Below are 16,831 nucleotides of genomic sequence, written 5' to 3'. Positions count from 1 at the left end.
TAGTTTCTTTTTTCTTTTTTCTTTTTTTTTTTTCTTTTTTATTTTTTTTAATTCCACCAAAAGGTATTACGGAAATTATTCTTATAAACAGAGAACATAAACCAAGAAGTAAAGCAGCCTCTTAAAACACTTGAGAGGACTGAATGTGAGTTATCCATGTTTCACATAACTTGTACAAACATCTGGAATGTATCATAATTAATATTCTCCAAAAGAATAAAACTGCTCTGTCAGCGAGAATAGAGTCCCTGGGTACAGATCTATTACAGGAATATTACTGATCTGGAAAAAGCTTAAATTTTGTTTACTCCTTCTTAATAGTTAGCTCAAGATACACCATCTTTCATTTTCACTTCAGATATTGATGACTTGATTAATTTGTAAAACAGTGCATACTTTTCATTCAAGAACAGGCTTTGCAGAAAATTCATGAAATCTTATTTGCGAAGTGCATTTTTGGACAAAAACTACATCTAACAAGGTGCATATTGCTTTTGATCAACTAGATATTAAGGTAACTATATTAAAAATTAAAATTGCTTCCATAACTAAGCAGCAGAGTAGTATTAATTGTGGTTTCTTTTCTTCTATATCAAATGTTATTCCATTCTAATCAGTGCATAATTCTATCCTTTCCAGAACACTTAAAAATAAGGTAAATAAATAAATAACTTAAATCAGTTCTACTTCACATACATATACATATTTCATGGAGATAATTTGAAAATAAAATCTATAATATATCCATGATATACCTTGTATTTTTTGACATAATTCTGAATGGCTTTTTGTCCTGTTATGTTTTTTATACTCTCCTCATCTTTTTGAATAACATTTTCCATCAGGGAAATCCAGCTCATAACTTCAGTGATAGCATGGCGAGAAGGAATTTTGTCCATCTGCAGCTGTAGAGATAACAGAATTTAAACAGTACATATTATTTTCTTGCTTCTATTATCATTATTCTACACCCCAAATATATTACTGAAATTCATAAAATAACGAAGTGGAAAAAAATATATATATATTGAAAACTTTCAATACAAGATATAACCTATAGTTCCATATATAAGAAAACATTATATTAAAGGCTTCTTATTTCCATTCTTCATGACACAAACCTAAAGATTCCATTTTGACTCTGTCTTCCACAGACTTGGACCTAGTCTTTAGATCTTGAACAAAAACATCTGAAGAAAACAAGCTGATAGGAAACAGCACTTATTTTTGCCAAACATTACGTCAATGTTTTTAAAAAAGCCTACCTACTTGTCACTTAAAATTTAACAAATGCAACTAGGAAAGTTTGAAATTAGCATCAGTTAGTGCTAGACAGTACGGGTAGACAGGATACAGACACGAGTGTAGGCTTTTCCACTATAAAGTGGAGAAAACGTTGTTCCTGTCCTTTCTCAAATAAGTAAAGACAATCAGGAACAACCATCTTTTAGAGAAGGGGTCAACTGTATGGTTTGAATTTTCTGGAACATTAGAGACCTCCACTGTTCTTTCTTACCTGGTGCAATTTTTCTTGTACTGCTGGGATTTGTGTGAGCAGCTCTGTCCACTGATTGTCAATCTGGGACAATCCTGCACGCAATGCCGCTGTATCTACCTTCTTCAGTCTGAGGAGCTGGTTTCCAGTACTCAGTACAGAAGACTTCTGTGACGATTTAGCATCCACTTCTTTTGAAAACTCCTATAAGCAGAATCATTTTTGTGGAAATATGCAATTACCTGTACTTAAATATTAAATCTAAAAAATCCTAATTTCTCTTTAAAAATATAGTCTTTCTATTAGTGTTCACCAGCTATATTTCACATAAAGTGAAAACAAACACTGTTTTTAATCATAAAAATAGTTCAGTTCTGAATGTGGAAACACATCAGCTTTTGGAAGGAAAACTCAGCAAAAGAAGTGACTTTTTTATTTATTTATTTTTTGCATACTTCTCTTCTGCAATGAGAAAAAGTAAAGCCATGTGATTTCTAAGCTGTTTATTTGTAATCTGAGGGAAAATAAATGGTGTTCTAGGCCTATGAATAACTTACCAGAAAGGAATTCAGGTGGTCTCGAACAGCTTCCAGTTCCTGAGGAACTGTCAGAGACTGCTGACTCCAGAACTCAAGTCTCTCTTTTGCAGATTGCAACCAGTGTGTCAGTTCAACTGATTCACTTTGATACCTGTAAAAATGTTCACAGAAAACTAACATAGTCATTGCCACTTCCTGTTTCCAAAAGAGTAGCCTCCTCCATGTGTTAGAAGAAAATATCCTATATCAGATTTTTAAAAAACAGAGTTTTTCTTTCTCTTATCAAATTTCAGAAAAGCATGATTTAATTTTTAAGAAAGGTCAGGTACCACGTTGTTCATATTTTAACTGTCACATCCATGATTCCTACCAATGACCTTACTTTTTAGGAAAAACTAAGTCTAATGAAGAATTATTAACTTGTCCATCAACCTATTCAGAGGAGTTGTAACAGTGTCCTGGCCCCGTATCACACAATCAGTTTTTCTGCTTTCCATGAGAAAGCTCAGTCTTTAAAAAGCTTTAGTGTGTGTTATCCCAGATCAGAAATTTATTTATTCTTTTTCCCCCCAGTTACTATCTCCACATCATTCCATATGCTAAGTAAATGTTAGAATGAGGATGCCTTTACATAACCTTTATATATATAATAAATTTATGTATCCTTCTTTAAAAGCTTGTGAGCCAACAAGCCAGAGACATTACAAATACAGAAATCTTGTACATCTCTTAGAGAATGCATTTCAAAAATAGTAGATGCACCTTGCTAAAGGCAGCTAAATGTTCCCATCCCAAGATACAGTTACATAGAACCACAAGTATCCAGCAATCACAATACCAGATTGTGCTGACGCTACTCATGCTATTTAGCAAAGAATACACCTCTTCTCACCACTGGAAAGGGAACTTCTAATTTAGTCATCTAAATAAGATGTCTTCTCACTTCTTCCCACTCACTGTAATCAAGTTTTATCGTACATAAGAGAATGTGATAGCACTTGTACAGAATAGGAGTAGGGTATTTTAGTGTAGTCAAACCATCACATGCATTTCCAAGAACTTTCCTTTAAACGTGGATTATAGAAGTTCTGGGTTCAGAACAACTTTAAGTTCAACAGTGTAATTAAAGAAGCTTATGCTGTTCATTGTATCAGCATTTAAGGATGAGAGAGCACTAGTACAGGGTGCGCAGAGAGGCTGTGGAATCTCCTTCTCTGGAGCTATTCAAAACATACCTGGATATTTCCTTGTGCTACCTAATCTATAGAACCCACTTTAGAAGGGGAGTTGGACTCTATGATCTCTGGAGGTTCCTTCCAACCCCCATGATTCTGTGATTACCTTGTCCAATGCTTCAGTATTGTCTCCAGCCTGTGAAGTTCCTTGTTAACCTTGCTGGTGTTACTCAGCCAGTGCTCTCCCAGTTGGTTCAGCTGACTTTCAAGATCTGAGCAGCTAATAGAAAAAAGTAGCCTTTTCCCGTCATCCAGTACCTGGTATAATTTAGGCTGATATTCAGTCAGGTTAGATCTCAGATGCTGTAATGACAGAGGAGAGAAAGTTAGCTCTGCAAGTTTATGCTACTACGCTTTCTCAATATCCCATTTTCTTTTACTGCATTTGTAGCATGTCCAGTGTTACCTATGCACATCATATTTTTTTCCTCTATAGAACTCACTGAAACCCATCAAGCAGATAATCTGATTAATTTTAATTCTAGATGTGGCCACAAAGAGAAGAAAAAAAAAAAAAAAGTATTAAAACTTCTTTAATAGCAGAATTTAATAATAGGGATTCAAATAACCTGATTTATGAAACTGACAAGGCAAAGGAAAGAAGAAAACAGAAAAAATGCCTTGCACTAAACAAAACCAATACCAATAGTTAATAACTGCTCCCAGACAATATATTGCTTAAGTTCTCCTCATAGCATTAAAAAAGCAAAAAGCTGTTTGGTAAAAAAGCGTATACATAGTAAATTCAGATTAGAAAAGAGTGGAAAGTGAATTTGCAAGAAAAATGTGTCAGACATCTTTTTGGAAACAAAACAAGAATATTCAGAGTACTTTGTATACTACAAAACACACAAAAAAGCACTGGGTTAGAACTCTCATTCTGAGAACAGACCAAAAAAAACCAAAAAACCAAACAGGATGTGGTATTAAAGTCTGTATTTAAACTACTAGCTGCTATTGCAGGTGAGAAAGAGGAAGATAACTCAAGGAACTGCAGGCTGACTAGCTTCATCTTGCTCTCTAGAACGATCATGGACTCCATTTCCAAGAACAAAAAGGAGGAAAAAGGCAATCAGGAATACTCAGTATGGACTGGCTAACTTGACTATCTTCTCTGACAAAATTACTCTGTCGATGAAGCTGGCTTCAGTGTGGCCTTTGATGCTGTCTACCACAGCACCCTCCTCTGGAAGCTGAGAGTGAAGGCTGGAGAAATGTTGTATGGCTTGTACTTCTGGATTCAAAAATTAGTGATCAAAGCCTTAACGTTTGGCTGGCAGTCAGTTATTAGTAAAGTAGTACAAGGATTGTTGATATTGGAGTCCAAACATTTTCAACATCTTAGGTAATGGCACAGATGATAACAGAGAGCATTCTCATGATAAATTTGTGGATGGCACTAATAGATGGGGAGTGTTCACACAAAAAAGGCAGACTTGGAGTCCAGAGGTACTTTGATAAAACTTAAATCTCAATAAGGCAGGAACCAGAGAATGTTCAAAATGAAGTGGAAATTTTGCACCTTGGGCATAATAACATTCCTTCTAAGTACAGGCTATGAATGGAACAGCTGGTATTTTTAGCCTTTCATCTATCATAATGATTACATCACTAATGTGGCAAACCACAGCACTGGCATACATTAGAGTGTGGTCAACAGACTTATGTTATTTTATCATCCCTATCCATATGGTGCTGGTAAGATTGTAGCTAGTGAATCCAATTTTGCCCTCTCCTCAACTCTCACCAAGTTCAAGAAGAAGAAACTGGTCCAGGACATATATGGACCTGTAGCACACTTTTAAAAGGAGACTTAGGGAAGTGTGCTTGTTTTGTGTTAGCAAATAGAAGACCATAGGCTAGTCTAACAAAGGCCAATAACTATTTGGAGTAGCATTAAAAATACTATGGTAATAAATGCTTCTTAGTAGTGACACACAACATAAAAAGGATAATGGTCACAAGCTGAAAGCTAGAAGATTTAGATTGGACATTATATGAAACTTTTTCAGTAGAAAGTAGCACAGCACTGCAGGTGGCCCTCAGCCTGACTGTAGGATCTCCATTCTCAACAGTCTACTAAGTCTTGTCTGATCCAACACATTCCAACTGTCCTTCCAAATGAACTCCAGATAGAATCACTACAGCGGTCCCCTTCCATCAAACTTTTCCATACAGAATAACTACAAAGTACCTGAAAAAGTTTAATCCGTTCTGTGAGCTTGTCTTCTGTCTCTTCCACCAAACCAACCGTGGGAATGTTACCTTCGACAGATTCCAGTTGTTTGGTAAGTTCCTGGTAATTTTCATCCAGATGCATCCAAGTCTGCAGGCACAAATAACTAGGTGTCTATATTTTTTATTCCTGAGTGAATTTTAAATATATTACTTACTTTCTCAATCTTAAATATTACAGCTGCACTGTTGTGAATGTACAGAAACAGCAGTTAAAATGTCTTAAAAATCTACAGTAAGACACCATCTCTGCATGAAGAATAGTTTTTGGTCAGAAAACGCCTGTCACATAAAGCTAAGTAGTTGTTTCAAATTTAGAGAAACCCAGTTTATGTCACCTGAAGTTCTCAGTACAAAATCACATGCTGTCCATGAGTCCCTTGTATGTACAGCAAGTAGGAATGATATCCATCAATTCAGTTCACACACAGAAAACCACTGCAGGACATCCTGGTAGTAGATTACAATGGATGTACAGAAAAGAACAAATTATTACCTCTAGAATGTATTCCAGCTCCACACCTCGTTTATGTGCCAGCTTTAACACAGTTGAAGCTTGTGTCATTAGTTCTGAATGTGATCGAGTTTCCTTCAATAGGGCAAGGCTACTCATCTTTCTAAAGAGTGTCTCTGTCAGGATCATGTGAGACTCCAACCCCTGAAAATATTCCTGATAGAGATGGGGAAAAGAGAATAAAAGTAGGAAAGTGCAATTTTTCTTCAATTCATTACTACTAAAACAACAACTTCAGAAAACAGCATTATAATCAAGTATAGGCAGATACAGAATTGTAAACTTTTCCCTCCGAATAACAATTCACAAATTACAAACAGGACATTTGCCTTTTTATAAAATGAAAGAGGTTACTCTTTATATGCAAATCCAGTACTCTAATTCTATGAACAAAAATAGCTTAAATCTGATATAAACCATTTACAAATTCTACCACACCAAAAAAACGCAGACTTGCTGCGCATGGTCTTACTATATATTGTGAATGTTATTAGCAAACTTAAATTTCCACTGGAAAAAAATAGAGTAACAGATGAAAGTTGCTTTTAAAATGGAGAAGCAACTATAATCCAATAGGATTTACCTGTAACAGAGCATCTGAAAATCATTTGGTCATTGATTTACACTAGCTCACTGTTCAGAAAAGGTCCTGAACATTCAGGATTTAATGACTAGCAATTTACTGTATACAGCCTTACAGTCATTATCTGTATTGAAATAACACACAGTTTCTTACCTTATGCTTGTCAAGTAGTGACTGAACCTCCTCCTTAGAAGCAACAATCATTTTCTGGTCACCATCCATCTTTTCTTGGCCTGTTTCTACCAGATCAGACAGGTCCTGCAATGCCCGCTCATACTGCCTCTTAAGAGCCAGATTCTGGTTCAGGTCACTCCGTCTGGATCCAATTATCATCATCACCTCATCATACATATCCTTGGGGGCAAAAAGCATCAATGATAATCCTTATTTCTTACCTTATTTTTCTACATAACCTTCACTGTCAATGTATTATATTTCTCTCAATGCTAGCATAGTAATAATTATTCATAGATAAAAAATAGATACACCACCATAAATGGTAAATTAATCAATCAGCATTTAAGAAGAGAAAAAGTAAGAAGCACCTGCATCTACTTCAGGCGCATACAGGAAATAAAGATAGCAGAATCTCAAAGTATAAGTAGCAAAGGAGTAAGAGTCCTCTAAAACCAAACCGGTGTGGCAGCTGTGCACTGAAGATGCTGTTTATGTTCTGCTTCTTCTAATGTAGTGTGTTGTACTGACCCCATCTTGGCTACACAAAGTACAAACATCTCACAGTCAGGCTTGTCTTCATTTCCTGCTTCAGCACAGGAAGAAATCTGTGCCGTAGCAAGCAGTTACCTACTACCCTAAGGAAAAACAAACTAAGCCGCAAAGAGAAATAGTACAGAACAGCACAGTGTAGAAAAGTGTAGAATACACATTTGTGCCTACACTGGCAAATGCAAAACATGCCAGTTGGAAGAACAAGTTCCTGTTGCTAATTGTCAGCTTGCATACATCAGCTACAGAAGTGATAACACCATACCGATGTTTTCCTTCACTTGGACCAGACTATTTAACTATTTTGGTTTTGAGAATTATATTCTCAGAACATACGTCTGATTGTGAGGATAAGATCAGAGTCACACTGGGCAAAGACTTATCCAAGGCAAGGTATATGGAAATCAAGAAAATAAAATATTTCCAAGACCATCCAGTGCTAGAACAAAATAACCACATTGCAACTGCTGCCGTCTATCCCAGATTTAAGGAGAGAAATGTGCAAAGCACAATGGTACAAAAGCAAATGGAAGGCTTTTTTAAAAACTGAGGTAAAGGGGACTGGGGAATCTACAAATAACGTGACAAGAAAAATGAGCAGCAGGCTCTAGGAAAGAAGAAAAAAAAAAGGATTAAAAAACAGGTAAAAAAAACCTTTTACACAATATTTTATCATTCATTCTTTGTTGAGATCACTGCTTTGTTTGTTTTTATTTATGTTCCATTTTCATCTGTTCTTTTTACTTTAAAATTATGCCATTATAAAAAGTAAAATTCAGTCATAAATAATCTCTTCATCTTTCACTTTTCCAGTGAAAGCACTTCATGAAAGTGCTCAGAAAGGAGATTCAACAGCCTTAAAAAGTCTGCATAAATTTGCGCTTAAGTGGTAGGACACAGGATATTTGAAAACCTGCGTGCATGAACAAGGTAATTTTTTAGTTTAGCATTAAAGGCATTTTGGTGAAAACAGAACATTTCCAGTTTCAGGTCATACTTACCATCCCCTTCCTACCCTACCTGCCCTCATCTCATCAGATCAACACAGTGATGAAAACAGGGCTCAACAAACTTTGTCCTTGCAAGCAGAGACTTGACAAGAGCAGAAAATAAACACTTTTTTTTTTTTTGTATATTTTTATGATTAATATTGCTAATATTGATGTTAGACAATTTGTAAAAGCTAAAGTAGAAAAACTAGGGGAAGAACAAGGCAGAAAGCTATCAATTTATATGAAATGTTTTAAAGTACATATTACATATTCCTCAAATACTTTATGAGCAACAAAAAGTACCGATACCCTTCATATCACCATACAGCTCTAGGATAGAACTTATGAACCTTACCTGCAGCTTAGACAGCTCTTGTGCAGAAGGCTGGTCTATTTGTAGCTTATCTACACTCTTCTTTAATTCATTGATTCCAACATCTAATTCCTTCAAACTTTCTTCTGCCTGCATTATGACCTGCATTTGAAAATTACATCATTTATTTTGCATGTCTAAAAACGAAACTATAGCTGCCAGACATGAATATTCTTTTTTGTTTTCTGCCTGAAGTATTCATTCACCCTTTTCATATAATGAATCTGATGAGATTTCAGAGGATACTATAAAGTGTTAAGTTGGGAGGTAAGCTGTTTGTTTGTTTCTTTTTTAACTGAAATACAATGTGGCTTATTATTATTAATATTTCTCAACCACAAGCTGTTTACACTCTTTTATTCAAAATCTTGCTGTGAAGTTCCCGTTATTAATTATAGAGTTTAGGCACAAAAGGACTATTCCAACACTGTCATGGAGTATTCTTTGTATTAGTACTTTTTCCTGTCACAACTGAGCACCAAGTAAACACCCATCACAGCAAGAATCCTGCATAACAGCAAAAAAGCTCTGTGCTTTTCTTTAGAGGACCAGAGTAGGGCTAAGAATTACAGTCAAAGAAAAGGTGTTGTACACTTCTTTTGCACTTGGGAAGCTATAGCTAAAGCACAAAGGTTGGGGTTTACAAGTATACACAGGTGATAATTCAATTTTCTTTTCCATCAATGGAAGCTGCAAGCAAAACAAGATTTTTCAAAGTAAGAGGTTTCTGTTGAATGTATGCATGTAAGTTAAAAATATAAAACAGACCCTTGTTAAGGTCTCTTCTTGGAAGCTATCTAGTTATATGCTTAAACTATTCCTAAGTCTCCTGACTTCCATTAATGCAGAACTATGATGGTGCAGTCCTTGCCCCTGCAACCAGCCCGGTTATTATGCCCAAAGCATACTGCATACAATAAGATACAAAAGGCCTTGTCCTTGTGACTAATAACAATCAAGGTTTCAACACTGGTACTCAGTCACCTGGTAAAAGACACCAGGTTCAACAGAACTAATTCTAAGCTGTATGACTATGAGTCAATCATCTTACCCCATACAAAGTAAGGCAGCCTAAAAACCCCTTGGAAAGTTCTTGCAAACATTTGGCTGCACACCAGAATCTCCCCTTGAGTAGGGACATCTCTTGAGGTGCACAGAGGTTCAGTCAGGATGTGGGGATGCTGTATAGACAGATCTATTGCTTTTAAGCTATATTAGCTTCCCAAATATTTCATCTTAGATTCATTATGCACTCCCTACCCTCTGTATAGCAAATGGTCAAGAATATTTAGCTACTTTGAACCTTGTTAAGTTGCTGTTACTGTTATTCAAATTCCCATCTTACAACTGTTTATATCAATAAATATCTGTCCATCTTCCTCTTATGAGTGAACTGTGCATTGTCTTAGTCTCCTTTCGCAACAAGAGCGTGGACAACATATTCACTAAATTTATGCCTCGTTTACCTAAGTTACATTGCTGATTGAGTGCATTATTTCTATTTTCCCAGTCATATCTTAAACAAACAAAGAAAATCAGATGCTTTTAAATTTCCAAGGCCGAGGTAGATTATCAGGGAAAAAAAAAAAAAAAAAAAAAATTAATTTGCTTTTTCTAGTTTGTTGTTTTCTTATTTGATAGTTATACAATAGGAAGTATTTTTTAACATTATTTCACATTATGGTTAATAGAAAAGAAATACACAGTGTCACTTAAAGTTGTGTATGAGAATTACATTTTCTACAGAATTTGATCATCTGATATTATAACCCAAATATTTCTGTTTAGTTGAAGGATGTCTCATCTTCCCATACACCTGCTGGTACCAAACAACAGTAGCCCTTGGGTAATGAGACGCTTCCATGAAAAGTAGCTGCTAGTGTATTTCACTCAATTCTACTTCTTTCATTAGCAAAATAGAAACGAGGAAAAAAGATACATTTTGTCGAAACTGACTGATTTTTAATAAAGCAAACCAATCAAATAATTCTAAGATAACTTTAGGCCTTCTTTGGTCACAATGAAGTTATCTTTCTTTCACATAATGTATGTATAACCCCTTTAATTGGAGGTACAGAAATACATTTTTTTTTTCTTTTTCATTTATATACAAACAAACTATTGCAAATACTAATGCTCAAATTTGTTATGTGAACTCATACATTTTCCTATACAAAGCATCTCTAGCATCCATTTGTACTTTAAATAGAAAGTTTACATCTTATTTATCTTGCCAAAGAGAAGATAGTTGGCAATACCTGAATTTGTTCTGTTTCCGGTTTCTCAGCTGCCTCCGCTAGTTTCTGTAGAACCAAGTATTTGCTATCAGCTAGTGAAGTAAACAGGAGTTTCAGGTCATTCTAAGGGAGACATCAACAACAACAAAAAATTATAGTGAACCACTGCATAAAACAATTTAAAAATATAAGTACCAAAACTTTTAAAGCATTACAATGATACAATATCAGCGCTAAGCCATAAAAACCATTCAAAACTTCAAGCATCATAATTATCCAATGCAAAAAGTGACACATCTCTCAAAGTACAAATGGATACAAGTGAGCAAAAAGCTAAAGCAACTACTAAAACATATCCTGTGAACTTGGTTTTTCCTTCCCAGTGAGAGGAGTTAGATAATTTTATTTAACAGAAATGTTACTCTTCTGTAGTTCATTCTATCGCATATGTCCTCAAACAAACAATGTTATATATTTTTTTTTAAGACAAGCTGTTGCAAACTTGACCAAGTGAAACAACATAGCAAACAAGGTTTCCACACAGGGTTAACTACGCATTAGAGCTTTTACCAAGTTAGAATTATTATTATTATTATTGCAATATATTCATTCAAACCAATCTCCTAATATTGTAAATATAAAATAATCACAACTTTTTTTTTTTTTTTTTTTTTTTTTTTTTTTGTGTGTGTGTGTGTGTGTGTGTGTGTGTGTGTGTGTGTATGTGTGTGTTTCCTAAGGCTTTCACCATTATAAGGGTGGGAATTGTTTAATTTTTTTATTCATTAATTTTTTAAATTTTTTTTGCTGTAATTCATGTTTTTTCATTAAAACAATATTGAAGGTTTTATGCTTTAAGAATAAGATTTAAGCTGAAGGCCAATTAAGATCTGAATGTATTTCTGAACTCTGAAAAGATCTGTAAATGCACACATTTCTTCACTTTTTCTGTCTTGACATATAATTTCTCACAGGAATCAGTACTGCTTTCATTTTATCTCAGCTAAAGAAAAATGTGCACACTACCATATATGCTATCACAAAACTTTAGAGTGTAACTGTAATTCAATTTATTGTAATGCCAACAAGGTAAGAAGGTATGGGATGAATGATCCTTTCTGTCTAGCATGGAGTTTAAACTTTGGACAGTGATTTGTGTGCATAGCTCTAAGAGTTTAATTTTCAGAAAATCCTTGGTAAACTTGCTTCTATTTTTTGTATCAAAATTCTCTTTGCTTTGAGAGTCATGTTCTTTATGCTTGTATTCTATGTGTAACCTTGTCAGTTCCTTCAGATGGACATCATACCTTGAAGGTCATTATTTCCTGAAGCCTTTCTTTCATCTGATGGCTTCTTTGGTTTACTACTGACTCCAGTAAGGTCAGTCTTCTCAGGAGACAATCCAAAGTGTCTTCTATAACCTCCCTATTATCACCATTCTCAGGAAATATCTGAGTAAATAAATTCTTGTTCTTATCCATTTCTTCTGTTATGTCTTTGATTTCTTTGGCAAGAGACTGATTTTGGAGAAAACAAAGTGACAATTAGACATTCTAGAAAAGGAATCAAGTATACTTGACTTGACCACAGTCAATTTTGCAGCCAGGTACTAACAAAATTGTTAAATACAAAGTTATGCAACTGACAACATAATTTCTGACAATGAAAACCTTAATCCGAGGAAAATGTGATAAAACAAGACTATCCTGTTCAAATGGTCCCTCCTTCTGAATAAGGGGCTCAGAAAAAGCAAATGAAGCTTCTGCCTTATGTCATCTGCTGCATGAAAAAGCTTTTCTCTCTTTCTCAACTCTCATGTTGATAAGTTTGTATTCTTTCAATATCCCAGAGCTTTCCTCCCCTTTGTTTACTTAATTTCAGTTTCAAAAGGGCGGTGTCTGCTAATACTAAGAAGATAAATAGATTAAAAAATAGAGAAAGAAGCCTATGTTTAATTCTCTTCTGACCGGGCAAAATTTGGGTCAGATGCTGCTTTCTAAGATATTATCTACGTGCTCAATAAAGTTACTTCTAAAAGCAGCAGTATACTGCAATGCAAAGAGATGACAGTGACTTTATTTAAACAGGCTTCTAAAATTTTCTTTCTAAACCACAGCATAAATGCTGCCTTAATGACAATTTAAAAAAAAGTCCAGTTCATGGACTCTTTACCTCCTGTTTGAAGAGGTATGTTTCTGTTTCTTCCTCTGGCAGCAGAGCTGTAGCAACAAATACCTGTTCTTCCACACCATCTAGCCATAAGGAGGTAGATGCAACTCCATCATACAGCTTCCGTTCAAGATGTAGACTTTCCTTCTCCACCCGTCCAGCCTGGGTTAAAAGAAAAAAAAGAAAAAAACACAACAAAAACAACAGAGAAAAAGTAGAAGATCCTCTCTCTCACTTGGAAATGAGTAAATTTTCTGTTGGGAGCTAGAGGATTTTTCACAATAAAATGAGTTCTGCTGCAAAACCAATGTAAAGACAGTTGAAATGTTACCTCAGATGACACATCTTCAAAGGCCTGATTTAGTTCAACCAATACTGGTGATACAGATGATTTCTCCTCATCCTGTCCATTCTCCTTATATGAAGGCAGTCCAGCAATCAGTCTGTTTGGCCTGCTATAGAGCTGTTAAGAGAGAAATATTAATCAGATTGCTTCTATAGTATATAGGGCACAAAAGTCAGCTATACAGATTCTGCTTCTGACCATGCATACAAAATAATGGCCCTTACATGACTGTTTTCATCACGAATATTTTGTATAAAAGATAAATCAAGAGATTCAACTGAAGTGCAAAAAAAAAAAAAAAGTACCTGTATTTGATTTCAAATAATTGTTATCCAATGAATACAAGACATTTATATCATTGCAATTAGATTTTAGTATCATGTAAAGAATATTGAGCCTGGGACTTTTGACAGTAAAATACAGGATGTACATCAGTAAATGCCTTGGAGTGTACCCAGATTATCTGATTAATCCATGTTTCTTTCAGTAAAAATTCTGTGGCTGAAATCACTTGGTTCTTCATCAAATACCAACAATTGTCAAAGAATAAAAAATTTAACTAATAACTTCAAACAGAAAGTTTTAGTTTTTTTCCTAAGTTGTCACCAGAGTTCCGGCCAATTTTGGAAGGACATTTTGTTACGGAATTGTCCAGAACTATATAAGTAGATCAAAATTTTGTCTAAGCCTTTCTTCCTTTTAATTTACTTCACTGATAGAAATGCAATTAAAATCACTGAACAAAAGCAATGCTAGTGACAATATTTAAAAGTTTTTAAAATATGACACAAAAAGAAAATGTTCCATATTCTTTGCTTTATCAGCATCAGCTTAATGCATTTGATATGCACATACTATAACTTATGTTGTGATTACTCCTTTCACAGAGAAAAGGAAAAATTAAAAATAACTACCACTTGCTCTTGTTCCAGAGTTTTCTGGAGAAGCTTCTGCTTGGTATTGAATTCGTGGTTCAGGCTTTCCCATTTTATCTTCAGCTGCTGTTCAGGTGATGATTTCTCACCTTCCAAGCACAGCTCTAAAGAGAGCTTCTCTGGCTTCTCACTGTAATGGGAAAACACAGAAAGTTTCAAGAAATACAAAAGTTATAATACTGTAAGGTGTTTATTTCCTTTTTCAGTTCAGAAATTCTACATCAGAGTTAAATGCTACCTTCAAAATTTTTTCCTTGTAACAGGAAGTTGTTCTTGGCAGATAAATTAAAATGTATTTTCTAATATGCTGTAATTACCCTGATTAAATCAGAACCCCCCCAAACAAGCTGTGAATATCCTGCATTGAAATTCAACCTTGAAACAAGTCTTACTTCATTGCTTGAAATCAATAATTATTTTCTCCTTCTTCCTCTCCCCTCCTGACATGCAAGAAAAACTTTGATATTTTAGTACAGGACAAGCATAAGAGTTTATCTTTGGTAAACAGTGAATTAAGTTGAACATTTTCATTTTGATTACTGTTTTCTATAATATAATATCAAATCACAGAGGAAAGACTCAGATAGAGGGAGATTCAAGCTCGCTAATTTCTAACATTTTAAGAAGAAAACACATTGAATTATTGAAAATGCTGAGAAAATTAATAAGTGCATTCTCTATGTTTAAGTCTTGGTTCTCCTTCCTCACGAACCACCTTTGTGTTCAAGACTTTGGTGCTGAAATCAAGGAAAAATTAAAACTGAAGGATTGACTGCTCCTCAATAATGTTCATCTTAGTTTCCCTTTCTCAAGAACTGGCCCCCCCGGTGCTCCCTCAAGGTCTGCACTGGCAGCAAGCAGCTATTTTCTTCCACCTCCTCTAAAGCAGAGATGAGACTTTTAAAGACAATTACCTCCCTGGAATGGCTAATTGTGCAAGAAAATCTAGAGCAGAGATGAAATTCAAAATACACAGGGCTACGAAAAGAAAAACATTCTCTAACTCAAGGCTAAATAAAATTAAGCAATGAATATCTCAACTGGGATTATTTGGTTACAATGACAAAATATAATTTTGTTGTTTTTTTCACATAGACATCAGCTATTATTCACATACTAATGCTGGACCAGAAAGTAATAGTAACTAATCCACTACTTGTCTAATGAATCCTAATAATTTGCAATTTTTACATGTTTCGTGATAGTAAAAGGTATTTCTAAATGCTGAAAGAGATCTATTAGCACAAAACAGTTTATGTTACAGTATTACCAAACCTCTCAATTATTAACCAGGACTCTAGTATCCAATGTGACATATAAAGTTGACAGAACAAATATTAGAGGATTATACATGGAAGAGAGACGTAAGTAAAGGAATGGCAAGGGATAAAGTCAAATAAATTTATTTCACAGAAAAAAACACATTAAAACATACCTTATAGATAAGCCTTCTGGAATACCTTGCTGCGTTAGGATTTCTTCTCCACGGCATGCTACTGACCGAAGCAAATTCTTCTGCTCTTCTAGCTCTTGTTCCAGCTCCTAACATAGCAAAAAGATGTCAAACAGATTGCTTCTGCCTTGGAAAGATATGTCAAGTAAAGACAGCTGAACTATTTCTGATACAGAAATACTTGGCCACCTAAACTAGTACAAAATCTCCACCCAGGGAGACAGAAAAAATGGATACATAAACTGAGGTGGATTGATGAACTAACTGACTGATGTCCTACAGTTTCTGGAACCTGAGCCAGTGAGAATGCCTATGCATCATTTAAAATAATATATCGTGTGATGTGCATATTTGTTGCTACTATAAAGAGCATTAATACTTTGAACAAATACCATTATCTCCTTACAGTAGCTTAAAGCACTAATTCAATTTTATTATTCTGATACACAATGGAATTACAGAGTGAGAAATGAGTTGACCATAATCATACAGGATGTCTAGTCTCTCTAGCTGTTACAGACATAACAGATGTGCAATTACAGGAACAGTGGACAAGGAACAAGTGTAAATAAGAAGATTTCAGTGGAAAAAAACTAATAAAAATGCCTCAAGTATATATGTTAAATATAAGCTAAAGATGGAAGTAAAATGCGAAACACCAACTTTCTGTTGCTGCAGAGTGTTCTGCTGCTGCTGCGATCGAGTAGTCCTTGCTTGTGCCAGCCATTCTTGGACACTGGGACTTTGTGAGGAAACCAAATCCAGATTGCTCTCCTCCTTTTCTTGTAGTGATCCCTGCTTTAAGAAATAGTTAAAAAACAGAACAAAACAACACAAAACTCTTGTATTGGTTGCAAGTCCAGTTCACCATCTGAAAATTACATGTACGACAATCTTCCAAAACTCATAAATGCTGAAGTGAGTTATGACTTCAGATTTCTGACCTAGGATTCATATGTCACCGATGTTTCATTCTGGACAGAAAAATAGTGCTTAATG

General features: G+C 34.9%; 1 protein-coding gene across 16 annotated transcripts in view; it reads right to left on the bottom strand.

Annotated features, from left to right (window-relative positions):
* The window catches only part of SYNE1 (spectrin repeat containing nuclear envelope protein 1), a 282,607-nt gene that overhangs the window by 62,961 nt on the left and 202,815 nt on the right, over positions 1-16,831 (bottom strand). For 13 of the 16 annotated variants that reach the window (XM_072332285.1, XM_072332289.1, XM_072332288.1 and 10 more), the window contains 15 exons: positions 16,496-16,630; positions 15,815-15,921; positions 14,359-14,509; positions 13,430-13,561; positions 13,102-13,260; positions 12,237-12,446; positions 10,951-11,052; positions 8,675-8,794; positions 6,755-6,955; positions 6,001-6,174; positions 5,464-5,595; positions 3,376-3,572; positions 2,053-2,185; positions 1,517-1,699; positions 756-905 (listed from right to left, as the gene is read on the bottom strand). In XM_072332285.1, the coding sequence (XP_072188386.1) occupies positions 756-905; positions 1,517-1,699; positions 2,053-2,185; positions 3,376-3,572; positions 5,464-5,595; positions 6,001-6,174; positions 6,755-6,955; positions 8,675-8,794; positions 10,951-11,052; positions 12,237-12,446; positions 13,102-13,260; positions 13,430-13,561; positions 14,359-14,509; positions 15,815-15,921; positions 16,496-16,630 (2,286 nt within the window). The remainder of the gene's footprint in view (positions 1-755; positions 906-1,516; positions 1,700-2,052; positions 2,186-3,375; positions 3,573-5,463; positions 5,596-6,000; positions 6,175-6,754; positions 6,956-8,674; positions 8,795-10,950; positions 11,053-12,236; positions 12,447-13,101; positions 13,261-13,429; positions 13,562-14,358; positions 14,510-15,814; positions 15,922-16,495; positions 16,631-16,831) is intronic. The other 3 variants (XM_072332291.1, XM_072332281.1, XM_072332297.1) reach the window with 1 other exon arrangement.

Source organism: Excalfactoria chinensis, chromosome 3 (assembly GCF_039878825.1).
Source record: "Excalfactoria chinensis isolate bCotChi1 chromosome 3, bCotChi1.hap2, whole genome shotgun sequence".
Classification (NCBI taxonomy): domain Eukaryota; kingdom Metazoa; phylum Chordata; class Aves; order Galliformes; family Phasianidae; genus Excalfactoria; species Excalfactoria chinensis.
Note: the sequence above shows the minus strand (reverse complement) of the source record. Positions and strands in the feature narration are given on the sequence as shown.